The sequence below is a fragment of the Aptenodytes patagonicus genome, chromosome 1 (assembly GCF_965638725.1).
Source record: "Aptenodytes patagonicus chromosome 1, bAptPat1.pri.cur, whole genome shotgun sequence".
Classification (NCBI taxonomy): Eukaryota; Metazoa; Chordata; class Aves; order Sphenisciformes; family Spheniscidae; genus Aptenodytes; species Aptenodytes patagonicus.
Window position 1 is genome coordinate 165,703,105 of NC_134949.1, and position 23,434 is coordinate 165,726,538.

At 38.9% G+C, this 23,434-nt stretch overlaps 1 protein-coding gene across 4 annotated transcripts in view; it reads left to right on the forward strand.

Moving 5' to 3' along the window:
* NALCN (sodium leak channel, non-selective) overlaps positions 1-23,434 on the forward strand; it is a 266,845-nt gene that overhangs the window by 12,571 nt on the left and 230,840 nt on the right. Inside the window, exons 3-5 of one of the 4 annotated variants that reach the window (XM_076361468.1) lie at positions 298-480; positions 21,341-21,424; positions 23,032-23,171. The exons of 1 other annotated variant lie outside the window; for it this stretch is intronic. In XM_076361468.1, the coding sequence (XP_076217583.1) occupies positions 298-480; positions 21,341-21,424; positions 23,032-23,171 (407 nt within the window). Of the gene's footprint in view, positions 1-297; positions 481-21,340; positions 21,425-23,031; positions 23,172-23,434 lie in introns of those variants that run through there. 2 more of the 4 variants (XM_076361476.1, XM_076361480.1) reach the window with 2 other exon arrangements.

The following is a 23,434-nucleotide window of genomic DNA, read 5'->3' on the forward strand; positions in this document are numbered from 1 at the left end:
CTAATTCCCAGTTTCCTGACTCTTAATTCTTGGTTTCTGAATTATACAACCTCCCAAATTAACTAATAAAATTATATATGTGTATACATACACATATATGTGTGTGTGTATATATATATAAAAAATAAAGGCAGGAGTGCTTATTTTTGGATTAAGACCTTTAACATGTGGATTATGATGTAAAAAAAACCCGCAAACATGGGTTTACAAGAAGTGCCAGTACAAGTTATGGAGGCTGAATATTTGAGCTTTTTTTGAATATCAAAGCAATCTCGCAATGTCTTGTTTTTTTTCCAGTGGGTACACTCTTTACTACGAATCTGTGCCATCATCAGTGTTATTTCTGTTTGCATGAACACTCCAAAGACCTTCGAGCATTATCCTCCTCTCCAATATGTGACATTTGCTCTCGATACTCTGTTGATGTTTCTTTACACTGCAGAGATGATAGCAAAAATGCATATCCGTGGGATAGTTAAGGTAAGCATTTAAACAGTATTTTACATGTGCTTAAGAAAGTGATCTGAATATCTGCTGGTGACATTTGGTCATTGTTTTTTAACTTCTCAGCTCTTTTTGCTATGATTGTTTTTAACTGCAGGCAACACCATGGCATATAAACTGAAAAGACAGATTGACAAAGATGCAGCTTTACTGCATATTTAATCTCCCAAAATATAATACCAACATTCATAATAATGGTTTCCTACTAGGAAATAGATAGTTTCATTATATTAATATAAAGAATGAAAGGAAAAATAAGCTACATAGACATTAGCAAGAATATTTTGTAAATGTCTAGAGATCCATATATAGACTTAGAACTTTGATTTTCATTTCAGAAGGCTGGATGCGTTGTGTTGTGGTTACTTTATTTAAATACGAACATATGTCTTACTGGGAGCTAAATGAGAAAGTTATCTTGCTTTACTGAATTTTTTCCTTAATTTAATGCATGTTGGTAAACAAATGCTTCTGTTATCTGGGAGGGATGGCCAACAGTGTGACTTCCGTACAAAGCTTGATTTCTGACCTTTGTGTATGGAAATACCAACTTCGCTCACAGTCAACACTTAGGGGCTATGAATAATATGCTGCTGCATATTCTAACATCTTTCACTGCGTTGTTTAAATTTGTGGTTTTGTGGATGTAGAGTAAGATAGGATAGAATAGCATAGTTTAGTTGGAAGGGACAGTTGGAAGGGACCTGCAGCGATCACCTAGTCCAGCTGCCTGACCACTTCAGGGCTGACCAAAAGTTAAAGCATGTTGTTAAGGGCATTGTCCAAATGCCTCTTAAACACTGACAGGCCTGGGGCATCAACCACCTCTCTAGGAAGCCTGTTCCGGTGTTTGACCACCCTCTCGGTAAAGAAATGCTTCCTAATGTCCAGCCTAAACCTCCCCTGGTGCAGCTTTGAACCATTCCCACGCATCCTGTCACTGGATACCAGGGAGAAGAGATCAGCACCTTCCTCTCCTCAGGAAGCTGTAGAGAGCAATGAGGTTGCCCCTCAGCCTCCTTTTCTCCAAACTAGACAAACCCAAAGACATTAGCCGCTCCTCATAGGATGAACTTATCTTTGATCATCATATGATGAACTTGTCTTTGAAGCATGGCTGATGGGTCTGTCCACACAGAATGAATAGCTGTCTGGAGTTGGTTCCATTGCCTTGATTCATGTTATACATGTATAGATGACAACACACATTATTTCATTTGCACACTGACATTTTACTCTTCGTTTATTAGAGAAAAATACAGTAGAATAGGTTAGACAAAACCACTGTTACATATAGATAGATTGTTTCAGTAGAAAATGGCTGCATTTATTGTTATTTTAACAACTGAGGATTTGCTTACAGCTTCATGTCTTGTAGCATTCATCAGTGAATATAGTTACACTGAAATGAAGTGCCTTCATTGGCGCTATTCATGGAGTCATAGAATAACTTAGATTGGAAGGGACCTCCAGAGGTCATCTAGTCTGACCTACTGCCCAAAGCAGGTCCAGTTAGATGAAGTTGCCCGTGGCTTGGGTTGTCCAGGTGAATCTCAGACTCCTCCAAGGATGAAGATTCCACAAGCCCTCTAGACAGCCTGTTCCAGTGCTTGACCAACCTCATGCAAAAAATTTTTTTCCTAATACTTAATCAGAATTTTTCATGATCTAACTTGTGTTCCTTGTATCTTGTCTTAGCACTGTGCACTTCCAAGAAGAGTTTGGCTCCATTTTCTCTGTATCCTCTGATTAGGTAGTTGTAGACAGCAACAAGGTCTCCCCTTTGCCTTCTCTGCTGAAGGCTGAACAGATCCATGTCTCTCACCCTCTCTTCCTATGTCATGTTCTCCAGCTCTCTGACCTTTTTGGTGGCCCTCTGCTCACTCTATTATGTCTGTGTCCTTGTACTGGGGAGCCCAGAACTGCACTCAGCTCAAAATTAGGCTTGTGGATATGGTCTCACAATTGCTGAATAAAGGGGAAGGATGGCTTCACTGGACCTGGTGGCTACACACTATTCATGTGAATTAGAGAGAGCTGTAGGAAAAAGATACGGGCTTCTGTCATGCATAGCAACTTTCGTAAAACTGTGTTAGAACTGGATTGGCCTTTTTTCAGCTGTTAAATCAGAGCTTTTTGAATATGTTATCAAATTGTTTCTTCGAATGCTAATCAATGAATAATCCTTTTTTAGTCAACTATTCGACTTACTCTTTGGATTATTGATTCTAGGGAAAATATTGGTTAAATATTATAACTCTGCCAAGAACATAATGATCCATGGACTTCCAAAGATAGTGGCAATCAAAGTAAACTAAGGCACTGTTTAGAAACCTATTAGCATTTATTAAAGATGTTTGTATATGAAACATCTTTATATAAGGAAATTTGTTTATGAACTGTAGTCCTAATTTAAGTGCATTCAAGGCTTTTCCTGAATGTAGGATCAATGAATGTATTGCCATATGGTTCTACTGAACTTTACTATAAATCAGTATTTCTGTAAAGGCCTTAGTAATTGAAATGCTAATAAACTTTTGAACCATGATTAATGCAAAATTTTAGTCCAGTTAGAAACCTAATTTATGGAGAAGGTAGGTACCATCCACTTAAGTCCCAATTAATAACAATGTAAGTATAGCTGGGGTAAGAAGATTTTGAAAATGTTAAGTCATGTCTAATTAACACCTTCTGAGGACAAATGAGAAATTTACTTCCTTTGGTTCCCAGGGGCTTTTAGAAAAGGAAAGTAGTTTCTGAAAATCCTAGCCTTTTGTCTGTAAAGAGTTTCCCTTTTCCCTGTGTAAACTAAGTGACAAAATAAAGCGATCCATCCATCCAAGTGTTTTGTTACCCCAGAAGGAAAGTTAAACTGAAATGTTGCTGTGACATTGTGTCTTTTACTACTCATGTTTCCTTCTGAATAATTGTTGCTGTGCTAGTAAAATCTGTTCAAAATTTGGGCTGTCTATGCCTTGTGAGTGTTGGTTGCTTGTTCCATTTGCGAGGACAAGTGATACAGAGGACTCTCTGAATTACAGGGGCACTGCTCATATAGTTATCCACCACCTACAGAGAAAATAGACACTGACATGTGTTTAGACAAGGAGCACAAAATACAAATATTAAAGAAACCAGAAGATGACAGTATAGAATATATCTACTACAGGGTCCGAGGTCCTTTTGTTTTCAAAACAGTATATTGATATTCCTTATTATTGCTATCATACACTGTTTGCTTCTAATAGGTGTTATGATAGACTGTCTCCTCTGGAAGAGTTGAAATGGGTATAAATGTGCAGTGTAATGGATTATATTCAGTATGTAGGCACTACCTGGGAAGAAAGTACTGAAAGGCTTGTGATATGATAATGGTATTATAGTTTTTGGTATTGCAGGCTGTTGTTACTTGTCATGAACAAGTGAACTAATGCTAATAATATGTCTGTCTTTACCTTGAAACTCATCTCTGAAAAATGAAATACAGGCTATAATTTCTTACTGATTGAGGTCTTTTTAAATACAAAATTCTAGGACAATCTGCCTAATGTTGGCTGGTTGCATTGTATAAAATGTATGTACAGACAGTAAGACAACTTGTCATGGTTTGTGAAGTTTTATGAGATTGAGACAGAGAATTAGACCAAGTCAGTTTGTTTCTTACGACATATTTTTATGCTTGTATTCTAAATTACGTTCTAAATTGAAGAATGATGGCCTGTGATAGAGCTCACTGTGAAATGATAGAGTAGGTCAGGGAAATACCGTGTACACAGTATTAAATGTATTTCAAATAGATGAAGTCAGTAAATATATAATATCACTGACTAGAGAATAACTTTCATGAATACTACCTGGCCTCCAACTGAATAGTTTGATGACATTAAAAGTTAAGTGTTAATTACTTCATTAGGCAAGTTATTCAAGTAGTTATAAGAGAAACTGTCGTGGCTTACTATTTTGATTTATGTTTAACCTATTAGGTTCTTATGAGCAAATAATTTTGAATATGGATTTCAGTCATGAAAATATGCTGCAATAAGTACAGCAATATTTTAATATTATTTTTAAAAAAATATTGCATTCCTAGATATGCAGGTTTTCATAGTTACATATTTTTCCTGCAACCTTTCTATGTAGATCACACATTTTAATGATTTCAAAGCATTGCAAATTCTGTTCTCTGAGTAGCACATGAATTAATGGATGATATGACTTAGCCACGTCAATATTTTTGTAGGAATAGCTTATGAAGCATGTTAGCAGATGTCTACTAAATTGTGTTACAGACACATTTTAAAAAGACCTAATGGTTTAGAAATTAAAAATTCTGATCTCTTTAAAAGTCATTGAAAAAAATTAAAAAGATTAACGGTAAATATCACAGACTTTCTACATATTAAAAAGCTCTGGAGCGTGTAAAATAAAAAAGACCATTTTAATAAAATGGTGAATGAGGTTCTTTTAGCGTTATCACATACATATTATTTCTTTGTCTCAGACCTAGAAACATTAAATATAAAGTACAGCTCTACTTCAGGGGTGATTGAAGTTAAGAATAAAGGCCAGGAGACCTCTTGACTTTGACCTGTTAGAACATCAAAACATGGTATGTGGGGAAAGGCTGCGTGTTGACACAAAGTTTACATGAGATTTAATGACACCAGAATAGTGTGGATTTTAGGAATAGGAATGTTTTAATTGAATGAAATCAAACTGCTATTTTTAATTATTTTTGATAATAGAGCACGAACAACAGCCATCACTGTCATGGACTTAAAAGTCTCCCAGTCCTAATGTGCTCTCCAATCTCATCATTCATTCAGTTCAGTGAATAATTCAGGGGTGTTTCAAGAGATGACTTAATTTAATTTTATTTTTTATTCTCTCATGTAAGATGGAAATGCAGTAACTTGGACCATCTTCATGGTGTAATGTTTCCCCCAGCTCTACTTAGGTATGTCTGCTCAGCAGATACAGGCTGAATCATAGTGTCCTGACACACAAAGCTCCACTGGTACCAGGGTGGCTGAATAACACAACGTAGTATCAGTGGTTTAGCAGAAGTCAGGGATCCTTTTATGTTGGTACAGTGAACAGTGATGAGTTTGTTATCAACTAGCCTCTCATAGAATACATTTACTTCTTTGGCAACCACTTTTTTATGCTCTAAGTAATACTTTATTAGGTCAGAAATACTCTGTGTTACTTGGAGTTTATCAGGAAACATATAATAAGGTGATTGCCAGAATACCCGGACTATGAAGATCTGCAGACATAGTCAAAGTCTAGGTAAGTGACTAACCTCTGATTCATTGGGATCATAAAACTCGAACTTCCACATTTAGCTGGAAATTATTTTACTGCCTGCTACTGATGATTTATATTTGTATAAAGAATCTAAAAGTTTAACATTGTGTGCAACCATAATATACTTCTTTGGTTTTGTGAGTGAAATTATAGCCTTCTAAGAAATAAATGCAATTTTGGCCACCACAGTACCACACCGTGTACCGATGTATAAAATGTAATAAATTTAGTGCAATGGTAAAAGTTACTGAATTCAATTTGACACTGGTATTTTCACGATCTCTTCAGTTCAGAATTCCACTTTCTTCAGTTGATCCTGGATTTGTTTGCATGATCTTTATTTCCCAGAATGTAAATAGTGACTCTTTGGTTGTGATTTCTTTCATGTCTCAGGCTCCTTGGTCAGAAAGAGCTCTGCTATAATCAGCTGCATCAAGGAAGTATTAAGTCTGTTTAAATGAAAGCAGATCAATCTCCTTCACTGTATCTTGAATAAGATTTAAACTGGTCTCCCAATTACATGAATTTTATGTCCACTGCATAACTTACTGATTGATCGGCAGGCTTCTGAGAGCACCATGAATTAACTAAGGTTTGTGTCTGTCGAAATAGTTCATGAGTCAACTTGTAACCTAACTGACAAGACTCACAGTCCCTCAGAATCAAAGCTCACATTTACATGCCCACTCATATGTCACTTATGAACATGACTGTATGTGCTTGACATAGGTCTGTTCATTGATTCAAGGAAAGTTTCCAAAATGATCTCCTCATTGAAAAAAGGAGGTGGGGCGGAATTAGAGAAATGAAAGGTAACTTGTCAAGCCTAAAACAGGTGTGATATTAGATGAGCATCAGACTTCTGAAAGAAAGCAGGGAGCCTAACCTGTGACAGAAGGACTTGGTATTTCTTCTAATCGGTGTGATGCAGAAATTACCTTCTGCTTTCTAATCAGGTGTCTTCTGAAGGTCATCTCACATGGGTATGAGCAAGGTAAGGATACCTTACTTTAAAGGTATCTCATCTTTATTAGAGGTTTTTACTTTCGGCCTTTGTATTAGGAGATGGAATAAGGAGATAGAGAAATATTCCAGGTAAATTGCTTGTATTAGACACAGTTGCACTGGTGGCATTATATAATAAAATAAGCAAAGAGGAAAACGTGCCAAAATCTGAGAAACTTTCAGGAAACTGTGTCCGTGATATGAAAGAATTCACATCCACTACAACAAAAAGGAGCCAAGTAACAGATGTCTCAGGTGACAATTCAGCCTTTAGGGAATGAGAGGTGAATGGATATCATTTCACTCCATGGACACTGTGAGGGTATGTGAAATTATCTTCATTATACCGCATCCTCATTGAGGCTTCTAATCACAGACATGATGGTATTAGAAAACCTACACTGAAATCATGTTGTGAAAAGGAGGCATGGTTTATCCTCTTCCTTTGTTAGAAGAGTAACACTGTAAAATAAAAAGTGTGAGAGTTCTCTCTCCTGTCTGTTAAAAAAGCCTAGCTGACACTTATTTTAGTATCATCATGCTGAAAATTACAATTTTTCTTGTATAGCACAAGTAGTGCACTGAATTTAATAGAAATGTCTTTCTTTTCACTGTGCAGTTGTGACACGTCAGCTAACAAAGGAGATTATAGAAAGTCAGAAGTAATGGTCCTTGACATTTCCCCCATTGTTAAATCAATTACATTCACAGCAAAACTTTTGTACTAACTGAAGTAGTTGCGAGTGGTTTTGTCAGAGCTTATTTCAGTAGCACTGAGCGCTATTCACTGACTTCAGTACCCCTGCAAGGGGCTGAAGTGAATGGTTGCACCATTAGCTTTCAGCACTCTCTCGGTGAATTCATGCAGGAACTGAAACAAAGCTTCATCTTCTGCCAACACAGTCACAGTTAGATGGGAGCCGTTTCCTTTGCTTCTGTCCAGTACTAAAGGCCAGTTAATGGAAATCAGTAGCTTTCAGCATGTCAGGTGTTCCCAGGCAGCGTTAGCCCTGTGCAGAGAGCACATTTTCCTCGTCGTTTTTCTGATAGGTGCTTTGGTTGCTGCGGTTGCTATCTAACTGCTCAAGAAGAGAGAATCGAGGACGGAGCAGGCTGGAGACTTACCTGAGCCATGCGGGCTTAACTCTGTACATTCAGTTCTCTGCCAATATAAGGAATTTTCCACCTGTAGTGCAAGCAATGGGAGGCAGAGACGGGCTTTTTATGCTGTAATGAAATACGCTGGTTGCCATGATCTAATCTGGGGTCTACAATTGTTTCCAGTGGCAGCTGATGTCCGTTTGCATATTCTGACACTTTTTTATCTTTGCTTGCACGGAATAGATTTTTGGGCTTAAAATAGAAACACTTTTAGTAGGATTAATCAGCACTAATTTGAGGGTCTGCAACTGTCTGTAATTAGTTGTTTGTGTCTAAAGTAGGCTCTTCTAAAAGGTGATTTATCTGGCCTGTTTTTCTCCATTGACTGAAAGGGAAGCTTAAAGTACCTAGGCTGACACCTAGCCTTTAGGTATCTCACAGTCAGCCATTACTCTAACTCGTTATTATTGATTTGCTGTCAATGGATAGGTGGACACTACAGAAAGTATACAGACAACTGCATGCCAGCTTCTTTTTAACGCTTATGGCATTAACTCATTTATACTTAAATGAGTTTTTTCCATAATCAGCCTAATTCAGAAGTCTGTCTTGAGTTATGGATTACAGAACTCTTGTTTACTGTACCTTATTACAAGTATCTGTTTTGCCTTCTTTTCAGTACTTCTAATATTAAACATTCCACCTTCATCTAACAAGAACGGAGAAATTACAAAATGAGTTTAATCCTTCTGATAAATGATGGAAATATTAATTGAATCGTGGTGAAACACTGTCAGCTGGCTTACCAGCTTTTAGTAACTTTGTCGAGGGAGTTTCTGCTGTGTTACAGACTGAAAACAGAAGATGGAAATTCTGAAATTACTGCGGTCCGTGACTTTACATATGCTGTATACCCCATGGCATATAAATGAGTTAAGGATCAGGAAGTTGTTTTCAAAGGTCAGGTAGTGAAACAGAGTATGTGGCTTCTATCATCCCATGTCAGCATGCTCTGATGTGCTGGTGATGCCTGGTGGTGAAAGCTCAGTCTCGGGATGTGCAAGTCACAAACAGGAGTGAGAACCTCAACCTGGAGGGCAGGGGCATAACCAGTGGAATCAGTGGCAAGGATGAGAAAATGACAAGATGCTTTGATTAAGCAGGGTGTTATGATGTGGAGGGAAAAAATAGAAAACTACTTACCTGTGGTAGTAAAAAGCTCACAGAGCAAACATGAAAAAAGACCCAGTTGATTTGAGTTTCCCATTTGACTCTACTTCTTGGGTTTATAAGGTGAAAACTATTTGTCCTTATGACAAATTATTTTACTTATCTACATTAGAAAAATAGAATGCTGTACTATGTATAATGCTGTTGGAAACCTAGATGTGTAGTGCAGGTCCCATGCTCTTCTGTGTTGGCAAAAAGTATATTATTTCAAATTGTCTTAAAATTTAACTTAAAAAATACTGGGGTATTTTGGTGTTGTCAGCTCTGATTGATAGTTTTAAATATTATTTCATAGCAAACAGTATTGATATTCAAATAATGGGTAAGACATTCAGTCTACAAAAGTTGATTCTTTTGTCTACCTTTTTCCTGTGTTTCTCTGTTGCTGTTTTGCTAAGCGCGTATGTCCATCGCAAGGACATCTGTTCCCAGCCTACTGGGATCATATCGCTAGTGAAATGCTCCGATGCCGTTTCCAGTCACAGGAAATTAAAAAAATTAAAACTGATTATCATGAGGAAAACAAACACGAAGTTGCCTGCAGCATGCTGCTAGTTGGGTGTTACTGCCTGTGGGCCAGGGAAGGTTAGAGACCATGGCACTAGAATATACGCACCTGTTTCTATGGTTACTTGTGCCTGGTTTTGTTGGAGTGTTTATTACAGGAAAGTAATGACTCATATTACACAGTGGGGCTTTTTGCACCATTTTTGCATTAGAGTATTAGAAAATCAAAGGCATTTAAATTACTTAGTGAACTTACATAGTATTTCTAAAATAAAAATGGTAATTTTTCTAACCAGTCAATGGGTCATAGAAATTTTTAGTGAGAAATTATTTTTGGGCATGGATTGAAGTATGTGTCCATATAATACTTAGTGACTTACCATGGTGATCAAAATTTAACCTTAAAGTTGCTGAGAAAAAATATACAACATACTGACTTTCATAATGTATTTAGAAATTGCTCTTTCAATATACAGACCAATTAGATGAACAAAACTTTACTTTTCAGTAATGTTAACTTTTTCCCTTTCTAATAGCACTTTCAAGGATTACTTTACGGTTTTTCTTCATGAAAGCAGCTATTATCGAGGGATATTTTTAATGTATCACTTCATGTCAGGGTAAAATGACACATATAGCGGGATAGCGGTGAAATCAACATATTGGATAACATAGAATCATTTAGGTTGGAAAAGACCTTTAAAATCATCGAGTCCAACCATAAACCTAGCACTGCCAAGTCCCCCACTAAACCATGTCTCTAAGCACCACATCTACGCATCTTTCAAATACCTCCAGGGACGGTGACTCAACCACTTCCCTGGGCAGCCTGTTCCAATGCTTGACAACCCTTTCAGTGAAGAAATTTTTCCTGATATCTAATCAGGTAGGAAGAGAGGGAACTTCATCCCTAATGTGCCTTTCTGTGTTGAAACTTGCATTTTCAGGGAAGTCTGCTATAATTAAACAATATCTTTTTATTTTATTTTATGCCCATGTTGTCTTCTCTCTTAAGTTGAGAGAATAAAACCAGACATCAAGATGAAAAAATCTTAATGACATCCAAATCCCTGTGGAAGGGAATAAGAAGATTTCTGTGCAGCTGTATTTTCATGAAAATGGTGAAATTTGTGTGGGATTTTTAAGGCAGTAAGCTGAATATAAAATTTCATTTCAGAGTATTGTGTTCTCCACCGCTAATACAAATATTGCTTTCTTACAGCTATACTAAGATTGTTGTTTCAATAAACTTCCTGGTCTCTGTAGTATAAAAAGGATTCTCCAGCTTTTAATAATGCTAATTACCAAATAATAAAATCCTCTTTCTAAAAAGTGCCTCCTTCTTATCTGTTCCAACTTTCATCATTGTGGCTTTTTTCTGTTGAAGGAGAGCTGTGAATGATGATCATAAATCTGAGTTTTGTCATGTTAGGTGAGACTGTTTGCCTATCAAATCTCCTTATTCAATCTCCAGGCAATATTTGATGCTTCGGAGTGAAAGCTTTTACCTTGAAACATTTGGATCCAAATCCACCCATTGCATCCACCATAAACATTGGAGCTGGGGGAGGGCAGAATACTGCTGGATGAAGCACAGCAGCGTTTAACACACATCACCTTCTCAAGGCTGCAGAGCATTTCCAAGCATGAGCTTGGAAATACGTCCATGCATGTGGAACTATGTGTGGCACTGGAGTCTACCCCAAGGAACTGGCATCTTGAGGAGATTGTCTTAGATGCACACAACCAGAGAAAAGTCTGGGTTGGAAGGGGCCTATGGAGATGGTCTGGACCAACCTCTTATTCAAAGCAGGGGCTTAATGTGGTTATCCAGGGTCCTATCAAGCTGAGTCTTGAGTATTTCCAGCAAGGGAGATGCTAGCACTTCTCTGGGCAATCTGTTCCAATGTTTAACCGTTCTCGCGGTGAAGACTTTTTTCCTGTGCACTTCCTGGAAACAGTGAGTGCTGTTCCAGGTAGGGGGATCCTATTAATCCTCCTCCTGATAAGCCTTTTTTAGATTTGCTGAACCCTTAAAATATCCAAGGGAGCCAAGTCAGCTAGTAAGGCAATACTTACGGCGCTGAATACAGTTGGCTAATGAGCAGATGGAGAGGGAAATGAAATTCAGGCTTGCAGTGTAGTAACCCGTAAAACCTCTCTGCAGGGCGTGTTGGCACCCAACTGCAGTGGTAAAGTGGTGTATCGAGAAAGCAGCAATGTAATACACCAGCAAAGCTCCCTCCCCACATGTTCTGTAGCCATACCTACTGTTGGGTATTGATAAGAAGGTGTTAGCATCTGTCCTGTATTGACTATATATGAAGGCTGTGCCTGGCAGCTCTGAATAGTGGGCAACCTGAATTAATTGTCACTCAGCTGAACTGAGATGCTCTACAGTGATTTGGCTGATACGGGAGGTGTGTTGATGCATTCCTTTCCATCGTTTTGTGGAAATGGTTATTCCCCTTGATACTTTTTGTACTCGAGGAAGGGAGTGTTGTGTTATGTTTTCATGTTTGTTTCTGGTTTGTTTCTAAATTTTCTTTACCAGTTTTGGTTTAAACTGACATTTTTTAACTACTCCCAATTGCCCCCCTTATTTTACAGCAAACACTGTTACAGGATTTTTAGCAAGTAAAATGGTTCTTGTTTGTCTGTTTGAAAGTCTTGATTCTTACTTCATGGCCGGGTTTGTTTCTTCCTTTACAGGCTTTTTGGTGTTCGGGTTTTTTTTCTTTCTGTTAGAAACAGCAAATGAGATGGTGAATACTATAGTTTAAAACCCTCCCATTACAATATGAAACATGAAATACTGAGTTTGGTGAAGTTAATTACATAAATTAACAAAAATCTAGTGTGCCTTAAAAATATGTTTGAGACTGTTCTTTAATGAAATAGCCTTACATCTTCATTGGTAATTTCTAAAATAATCTGAAAATCTCAACAAATTAACTTAAAAATCTATTTTTTTAAAAATTATTGCAAGTGATGAAGTAGTGGTTCTGTAGTGATTATAGCTTTTTTGTAATGATAGATTGGAACTGTGTGTGTTGTGTGTCTGTAACATGCATGGAATCACCCTCTAATCCAAAGGACCAGCAAGAGCTGTGTTTCATTTTTTTAATTATAAGTAGAGTAACTTTGTTTTGTGTGCTGTAACATCAAGTGATTTTTCCAACATTTTTCTAGCATAGACTACAAGATTACTATAAATGTTACATTACATGTTATGACAAAGATGAATTATGCACTATGTAATGTGTTACTTGGAAGCATCTGATGATGGAGCAGTTCAGTACAATACATGAGTAGTTACAAATTGAACTTGTTTAACTCTGATAATAAAGTGATATTACACCCACTATAACCGTTTAGAGTTAAGCTTCACACAGCAATTCCAATTCCATTGGCTGTTGCAAATCAATTGCTGTTATGTGAATATATTTTAAATAAGTTCCTTCACTGTGAATGAAGACACTTTATGAGAAAAAGATGACATACAGAAATAAGAAGCTGTGTCCCCCCCTTATTGTTTCTTTTTTTCCCAAATGCAGACTTTTTAAAAAAAAAAATGTTGGTTCATTTTGAAGTGATACTATCACTGTTGCAGAGGGCTAACTTGGAGGTGACCACCCATTTTAAAATATGCCAGTTTTTCTTTGGTTATTAACATGGTCTTAGCTAAGCAATCCACAATTTCCTTTGTTTCCTGCATGGATCATGATTTTACAGTTACAGAAGTACTTTGCACTAAAAGATGGCTAGTATGTGATTTGCTGGTTGTTGCATAATAAAATGCTTCAGGTTGACTTTTTTTACGTCAGGCTGAGTAGAATTGGGTAGTGCGGCTGAGAGTCGTCTGTCTTGTCTGAGGTCCTGCTTCAGTCAGACCTGGAGCAGCTGTGGAGTTGCAAAGCTCTGAAGAAGAAAGAAGGGGGCTAATGTTTGACACATGAGCACATTTGAGAAATAGTTTTATTTTTGGGGGACAGAAGAGGAGAACTGAGAACAGAAGTCAGAGGCAGCTTTTCATCTTGATTAGGCTGTATCTCTTCATTCTCTTTTCTGTGTGAGGAAAATGTTGAAAGTATTTGACAGGTTGGGGGCTGGGCTGGATTGTCCACATCATTCTGCTACTAAACAGACCTGTAAACTGCAGGTTTTTAAGGAAATAGGGAAAGTTTGCAGTTGAGCCAGAAACATAAGGGATGTGACCGGGTAGGAGATACATACCCATTGTGTGTGTATGTGTATCTTTATCTGCATTTGCAGGGGGGAGAGGGAGGTCAGGCAAGGCACTCCCTTGAGCTCTGATTTAATTTTCTGTCCCACTCCCACCTCAGTGCCCTGTGGTGTTTGTGTGGAGTAAGGGAATGGGGGAGGGAGGGTGAGACTTGGTTCCCTAACTCAGCTGTGCCCTCTCTTCTAGCTTGCTCTTTTTGTGTTATAATGAGCATAGTGGGGGGGGGGGGGGGGGGGGGGGGGGGAAGGATACTCCCAAATTCTGATTCCCTCTATTCCTTCTATTTCCTCCCGTGCATTTATGCTGCTCCTAAAATGCCAGTAAAGGTCAGCCTCCACCCCTTAATGCTTATTTGTAGTGCTACACAAAGTAGCCCACAGGGTGAGCTGAAGAATTTGCTAGAGTTGTTGATGTGCAGTGTGCTTTATTTACCACCATCACATGCAGGATCCAGTGACCATGATAGAATAGCAAAGTAGCTGGTTGTTACTGAGCTTGCTGGTCTCTGCGTTTGTACCATCTTTCAGCTATCCTGTTTGTCAGAGACTGTGAGGAAAAGTGGGAGACTAATGTTCTCCTAATGACAGACAGATGATAAATCTGATTACTCAGAGCAAATGTCATATCACTTCTTTCATTTAGCTTTCCCACAGAGGTGTCTGGAAAGAGGCGGGAGGGAAGGATTCAGAGAACAGGTTGTAGTCAGGGATGAGAGAGAAGAAGAAATTCCTGAAGGCAAGCAGAGAGGCAGAGGAGACTTTTCACCTGCAGGGATTTGCTGTTCATCCTGAGGTGTCCCTGAGATGTTAAGAGATAAGCAGGGCAGAAATGACCTAGGAGATGACTGTGCTATCATGTAGCTGTCTACCTTACCAATGAGATACTGAAATTGCTTAACAAAATTAGCAGACTTAATCAATCTTCTAGCAGATTGCTTTATGCAATTCAGATGTTGATTTCATAGAGTATTTTGTTTTCAGCAAGGTTGATAATGGAATAAACTTTTATTAAAAAATTACAGTCTGGTTAGTCTTCCCTTCTGGTGTAAGTTAAACTGTAATGGCTCTCATGGAGTGACTACCTCAGGCGTTACTACTTTTGTCTGTGGTTCTGTCTGTATTTTGTATTGGCTCACATTTCCAATGAGTTAGGTCTTATAAAATTGTTTTTTTCTGTGAACTTGTGTAATGACTGTTTAGGGCACCTAATACTGACAAGTGGTGTTTTATCTTTAATGTGCTGGTTACAATTGAGAAAGTGTATCTTCCGGCATCTCAGTGCTGTTACTGGGGTATTAGTATTGCACGTGAAAATAAAAAATGAAGAAATGAGCTAATACATTGTACTCAGTTAATGTAATGGTGCTAAAATTAGGCGAAAACTGGTGAAATAAGGAGAATGTTGGGGGAATGGAGGAGATTTATTTGTTGGTCCTATTTTCAAGTAGGTAAAGAAACACTAAGATCTTACGCTGAACTTGAGGTATTCTTCCTTAGTTATGGCAACATTGTCATAGAAAATTAAGTTAAGTTCTCATAGGGCAGAGAATATTTTGATTATATATAATATATGTTAATATTATATATTAATATTAATATAATATGTTAATTACAGACCGTTATGTCAAGCTTGTCTGTTCTTTTTGGGATGTCAGATTTCAGATTAATTCACATTAGCATCTCTAAGAGAGAGGCAGACTTTCGATCCATTCCGCATGTGTAGTTTACCAAGAAAGCGATTTCCATGGTTGTGTACTAGCCTAACAGTGATGCTGACCTGTCGTAAATAAATACTGAGGGAAAAGAGGGAAGCATATTAGGAGAAACTGTTTGGGGAGTCTAGGAAGGGTATTACAAAATAATGAATAGGCCTCTAATTAACAAAGAAAAGATTGATCCATCTAACAGCTAAGCAGTATTGCTGCTTTGGACTTCAGATTTTTTATGTATCTTAAAATGCTTTGTGTTTAATAGCTGTTAGTTAGTTAGCTAGTCCACTGAGTTTGAGTGGCGCCCCTTAGTTTGCCGGGAAGAGGCATTAAATGAGGGCATGGTTTACTGCGCAAAAGCCTTCCAAAGGCTGTCCCAAGCCTGCAGTCGTTCACTGACATCCACTGCTCTGTCAGAAGCAAATGATTTTGTTGTCTAGATAGACTGTAAGTCATGTTGCTGGAGAAGCTTTCAGGACTTGCTGTGCACATTAAAGAATCCACTGTCCACTGTAGGCAGTAGGGAGTCAGCAGCTTTAATGACTTTAAGAGGTTTGGATTAGTCTCAGCATGAGGCTTCTAGTCTACAGTACTAATCCTTCATCTTTTGCAAATGTTTAGATCACGTTTCAAAGACTTATAAACCATAATGTAAATGGTCTGGGATAGTGCGTTCACAAAAAAATGCTAAAACAAACCTCATCAATAATTCTCACATTTCAGCAGACATGATGAAAAAAGGGTGAGGGATTAACACATTGCAATACTTCAGCTATTTTAGGTAAGATGTCACCAGATGTATTTAAATTTCATGTATCCGTATTCCTTTCCAAGTCTAAAAACAGGCTGCCATTGACCGTGAGTGTGGAATTTCAGCCCAAGGCTTTTTTCAAATGTGAATGAAACTCACTGTTCATTGCTATTAATATGTGAGTGCTAGCCTGTGTTTAGTCAGAATTAGATTTTTCATGGAAGTAGCACTAAAAGTCTATATCAAGATTCATACTAAAAGGTATATTCTGATTTTCACATTAAGCAGGACATGGTCCTGCCTTAAAAATGTTTCCAACACCAAATAACATCCCATATGCCAATACACAGTATAAATGCATTAAAGATTCCCCGCCACGTCCACTGCCAGCCAAATGACAAACATGAAAAGGATTTAGCCAAAGCTCCCTACATGCAAAGCAGAAAGGGACAGAACCTCCCCCCAGATGAGTAGTTTCTACAGAGGTGATTCAGGTGCCCTAAATTTCTGTGGGCGATCCGCTGAAAGCCTCCCTGACAGGGAGGACGTAGCGGGGGAAGCTGGCCTGACGTGACAACGAGAGAAGTGAGGTGGTGGAGCAGCCTGACTAGTGAGAAGACTGGAAAGGGTCACGACATCTTCCTTTGTAAGGAGAAAACAGCAGAGCTGCTTCAATCATGCCACATGTATTGTGGAGAGAAAAAACAATTTCTGAAAAAAGATTTGGCTTTTAGTGAGTTCTTGACGGCTTATTCAGAGGAGGGTGAATACAGGAACTCCCGCACCAGTTCATGCTCAGATCTGTACAGCATAACAGGGGAAAACTTGTTGCTTCAGACAAAGGGTGCTTAAGAGAAGAAAAGTAAGTTTCAAAGAGTTCTTCAGCAAGAGAAAGACCAATCAGCATCTTTGTTCAGAGCCACAATTGAAGGACTCAAGTTGCATGTTGATACAAATCTCACCAGAGATTTGTTCACTAAGAGGGAACAGGGGGAGAGGAGAGAGGGGTAAGAGATTTAGGGTGTTGTTAGCTGATCTCCACAGAGAAATAACACGTATCTCCTTCACAGTTACTGAACAGGGTAAGAGATTTAGGGTGTTGTTAGCTGATCTCCACAGAGAAATAACACGTATCTCCTTCACAGTTACTGAACATAACCACTGAAACAGCTGGGTTTGTTCAGCCCTGAGTGAAGAGTTTCTGATTAGCTCAGACTTTACTTAGGAAAGTCTACTTTATTGAGGAAGGACAGGTTAAAATTATGATGCAAAAGTTCCTGTTCTGTTCCTTCCCTGATTTGCAGTCTTCCTCCTCTTAATTCTTGGACTGAGGAGAACTTTAACATCCTTATGTGTTAGAAAATCCTGTCTGAAAATTGCGTTGAAGTTCTCTGTCCTTTATTTCTGATTTGAAAATCACTTACTGTATTTTCCTTGTACCCTTACTTTGTTCACTTCTACCCTGAAGAATTTTTGCAACTGAAATAAAACTTTTTAAAAAAAACATATTTTGTCTCTATTTACACAGTGTATCTTGCTGTCACCTACTGCAAGGAATGATAAATCATTTTTGGCATAGTGTACGTCATTCAAAATATTAGATTAAAACAAAACATCATGTCTGTGCTTTTAAAATCAATGAAAATGCGAGACATTTAAAACCAAGTACAGGTTGACTGAAATAACTATTCACTGAGATAAGAAACAATGTGTATCAAGCCAGAAATCACATAACAGGCCAAAGTCCAGTAATGTCTTCAAGATTCTTGAGACCTGACAATAATTTTTTCCTCAATTATACCTGTGAAAACTGGATGTGAAACACAGTAGTTTGTATCTGGAAGAACACTAAAGAGAGAAAAGGAACCGGCTAATGTATAAGGCAGGGGAGGGTATGTTCAACCCGTAAGGAGAAACCTCATTTGGAAAGGGGTGTTTATGTGCCCCAAAATACACTGCCAATGTCTCTGCATATGTTTTTACTGCTATACAACATGAAACTGGGATATCCACTTTCCTTAGGTCTAGTCTTCTCTAGTCTCCCTTTCAATAAGCTGCATCTATCTATATGCATTTGGTCCCCAACTTCCTCTACGCTCCATGTGATACACAAAACTACCTAACTCTCAGCCGTAATCTACTTAAGTAATGTAGATTTTTTTCAATTCGGTGGTTGAAGTAAAGTGTGAGGCATTAGCAGCCCACCAAAGAAGTGTTTTTGTAGCTTGCAGTGGAGGGCCTGTGTTGCAAGTCATTGTGAAACGTGAGGATGTCTAGTCATGCAAACTGGAGCAGTGGTTGAGAATAGTGTAGTAGGGAGGAAACTGAGCTTGGATTCAGTCTTCTCCATGCTGCCTTTTAGGAGTGATCTCTGGATTGAACTATCATCAAAACCATGCTCAGGTGTTATTTTAGAGACCTAGTTGAAGAAGTCTAAAGCAGAGCCAGAGAACAGCTAGGAAGGCATATGGGTCATCAAGGATGCAGTGCTCAGTTTTCTTTCCTGAGTTTTTTTTATTCAGTAGTGCAAAGGTATGCTCTGAATCCTTGTGCTAGACAATCAATGGAGTGCCAATAATATCAATGTTGAAAAGTTCACCATACCTATTATTAATGAAGTGTAAAGAATGAATTGTCATTTTGAGATGGTAGAGAGTTGCTCAGGAAATGCCCAAAGAAACTTGATTAAAATGATAACTTGATTGAAACTTGCTTGAAATTTACATATGAAAAAATTAATGTAAAATGATACTGATTTAATTGAAGCTGTTGAACAATATTGAAGTAATTGAACGTCACAATACTAGATTGATAGCATTTTACACTTACCTTCCTGTGCAAGTATTTTGTAACGGGCAATACAATGGAAAAGTGAGCCCAATGTTCATTTTTTGTGTGTTTTTTGATTTACATCAAAGTGTAAATAATAGGTCTGTTTAAAAGTTCTTTTTGACACAAGCTGAACAGTACCGCACAAGAGTGAAGCTACCATTTATTCACCCAGAGGATGTGTTTATATGTTTCCAGCATATTCTAGCTCAGATACTAGGCTTTTGGAGTCTTTCAAAAGTGGCATTTTAAAAGTGGTACAGAGAAGACTTTTCCTTTTTCCAAGGACTTTTGTTTATGATATGAAGGAAGCCTATGGAAAATGTGGACCCTCTCTGGAACAAAATGGGAGACCTGATTACCCGGGATATGGAGAAGGCTGAGGTACTCAATGACTTTCTTGCCTCAGTCTTCACTGGGAAGTGCTCAAGCCACACTGCCCAAGCCACAGAAGGCAAAGGCGGGGATTGGGAGAATGAAGAGCCGCCCACTGTAGGAGAACATCAGCTTCGAGACCATCTAAGGAACCTGAAGGTGTGCAAGTCCATGGGACCTGATGAGATCTATCCACGGGTCCTGAAGGAGCTGGCGGATGAAGTTGCTAAGCCACTATCCATCGTATTTGAGAAGTCGTGGCAGTCTGGTGAAGTTCCCACTGACTGGAAAAGGGGAAACATAACCCCCATTTTTAAAAAGGGAAGAAAGGAAGACCTGGGGAACTACAGGCCAGTCAGTCTCACCTCTGTGCCTGGGAAGATCATGGAACAGATCCTCCTGGAAGTTTTGCTAAGGCACATGGAGGACAGGGAGGTGATTTGAGACAGCCAACATGGCTTCACCAAGGACAAGTCCTGCCTGACCAACCTAGTGACCTTCTGTGATGGAGTGACTACATCAGTGGACAAGGGAGGAGCTACAGATGTCGTCTATCTGGACTTCTGTAAGGCCTTTGACATAGTCCCCCACAACATCCTTCTCTCTTAATTGGAGAGAGATGGATTTGATGGGTGGACTGTCCAGTGGATGAGGAATTGGTCGGATGGTTGCATCCAGAGGGTAGTGGTCAACGGCTCAATGTCCAGATGGAGATGAGTGACAAGTGGCGTCCCGCAGGGGTCCGTATTGGGACAAGTACTGTTTAATATCTTCATCAATGACATAGACAGTGGGATCGAGTGCACCCTCAGCAAGTTTGCAGATGACACCAAGCTGAGTGGTGCGGTTGACATGCCTGTGGGATGGGATGCCATCCAGAGGGACCTGGACAAGCTCGAGAAGTGGGCCCGTGTGAACCTCATGAGGTTCAACAAGGCCAAGTGCAAGGTCCTGCACCTGGGTCGGGGCAACCCCCCAGTATCCATACAGGCTGGGGGATGAAGGGACTGAGAGCAGCCCTGCCGAGCAGGACTTGGGGGTACTGGTGGATGAAAAGCTGGACATGAGCCAGCAATGTGCGCTTGCAGCCCAGAAGGCCAATCGTATCGTGGGCTGCATCCAAAGAAGCGTGGCCAGCAGGTCGAGGGAGGTGATTCTGCCCCTCTCCTCTGCTCTGGTGAGACCCCACCGGGAGTACTGTGTCCAGCTCCGGAGCCCTCAGCACAAGAAAGACACGGACCTGTTGGAGCAGGTCCAGAAGAGGGCCACGAAAACAATCAGGGGGATGGAACAGCTCTCCCATGAAGAAAGGCTGAGGGAGTTGGGGTTGTTCAGCCAGGAGAGGAGAAGGCTCCAGGGAGACCTTATTGCAGCCTTTCAATCCTTAAAGGGGGCTTACAAGAAAGATGGGGACAAACTTTTTAGCAGGGCCTGTTGCGACAGGACAAGGGGGAATGGCTTTAAACTAAAGGAGGGTAGATTTAGACTAGATATAAGGAAGAGAGTTTTTACGCTGAGGGTGGTGAAGCACTGGAACAGGTTGCCCAGAGAGGTGGTGGATGCCCCATCCCTGGAAACATTCAAGGTCAGGTTGGACGGGAGTCTCAGCCACCTGATCTAGTTGAAGATGTCCCTGCTCATTGCAGGGGCGTTGGACTAGATGACCTTTAAAGGTCCCTTCCAATCCAAACTATTCTATGATTCTATGATTCTGTATTTTTAAATCCTGACAGTAAAACAACAATTTACCTCTTAGCTTTTCTCTCTCTTGTAGGGTGATAGTTCCTATGTAAAGGACCGTTGGTGTGTGTTTGATGGATTCATGGTTTTTTGTCTTTGGGTGTCACTGGTTTTACAGGTAATTATTTCACTTACCTTTTTCAATGAATAGTTCCTTAATTGTTAAAAATATATGGCACAACCAAGTAATTACGGGTTGTGGAAGTATAGCTGTACATGGGTCAAATTGTTTTTAAAAAACTGTGCTGAATTCAATAGCTCCATAATTGCACATTGCAGTATATCTACATTAGTAGTAGAATTTATCTTGTTCAATTTTTCTTATTGAGAAGTTACACATTAATCTGAAGCTTGTTACCATAAACCCTCTGCATAGTTAAAAGGAAAGAGAAGGATCTTCAGAGAGCCATTTATCTCTTACTCCATATGACAGCTGTGCTCATCTCCTTCCACTGAGTCTAGTAGGATTCCATGGTGACCAGCTTAGGCAAGTAAAGGGAGAATGATTCCAATGGTGGATGTTTGCCATGCTGTAGGCATATTGATATGGTGAGTGGAGGGGTTTCATGTAATATGGCCCACACCTAACAAAACCTTTTCCAAAATTCAAGTTAAAGCACAATGGAAAAAATAACTACATTTGGAAACAATTTGATAAATTTTCATAAAGAAGGGAGCTTGGACATGTTGCAAAAAAGCGTAGAGTGTTAAGGTACAGGTCAAATTGTGTCCTGCAAACCAATCAGTCCTTAACCATAGCCAGTTTTTTGGGTAAGAACAGATTGAAGACTGTGAGACTGGGCCTGCAATAGTATAAGGATTGTAAAAGTTCTATAGTGATTGCTGTTAGGCACAACTTACCCACTTCTGACAAATTTAAGACGCATTGTAGTTTTCTGCTTTATACACAAGGGAAGCTTTTTTACATCACGTACGCATGTAGAGTGAAGGTTGATCATTACAGATAAGCACCGTGGATTACCCAGTTTATGCGTTGCCAGGTTCCCCCTCTATTTTCTTAGTATTTTGAGCAAATATTGAATTAAGCAGTTACTCTCGGAGAGTGAGAGACAGGGATTAAAACAAGACATTTTCACCCAATCATTAAGCTAAATAGTCTTTATGGAGTGCCTAACCTGTCAATGTATTAAGGAAATGGTTCCCTGTTCTGTGGCTTGGCTGAAATTTCTGTCCTAAGTGGAGTCTAGGAGAAGAATATGTACAGTTTTCTCATGCACTTGGAATTAAATGGAGCATTTATAAGCATGTTGCAACTCATAAGGCAATCTATGTATATGTACTTTTATGTCATAGTAAAAACCTTAGTGGTGTGCAACATTAACAGATACTGATTTTCATATTTGGAAATGTAAATTATTCACTTTTAACAAAGTTGTGGGAAACTTGTGGGGTAGGACTAGCACAGAAGCAGGCAGCTGACAGAAGCTTGCACAGTCTTCTTGAGTTGTTTGAGACAGAAGCATTACGAACATAGGCAGAGTATATTTTTGGAATTTCATTAGGATAACTTAGAAATGGATTAAAGGATTTACTGAGACTTTTCTTTTAAAAAACATGGTTAAAATGAACCATAAAATAAACGAAAAGAAAATGGAAAATTAAAATAAAAATCATGTGTAGTGTTCATAGTTTTAAAAGTTCTGTAAATGAATATAGGAACAGGACAGGGTCATCAAGAAAAATTCCTGATTCTTCTGTTTGTAGGTGTTTGAAATTGCTGAAATAGTTGACCAGATGTCACCTTGGGGCATGTTACGGATTCCACGACCACTCATTATGATTCGAGCATTCCGGATATATTTTCGTTTTGAGCTGCCAAGAACTAGGATAACAAATATCTTGAAGTAAGTAAGGCTGTTATCTGAAGAACAACAGAGGAAATTTCAGTTTTGACTTAGAAGACTGACTACGCAGCTCAGAGAATGACCCTTCATGCTTAATGGGTGTTTTCTTCCTGAGTTTTAGTTCTGGCCGAAAAATTCTTGCTATTTTCCATATTTAAGGAATCATCAAGTTTCCTAGACAATTTCCCAAGCTGTGAAATATGTAAATAAATCATAAAGCATTTTGCTAATAACTGTAGCCAGCAATTTTCAGCCAACGGCAG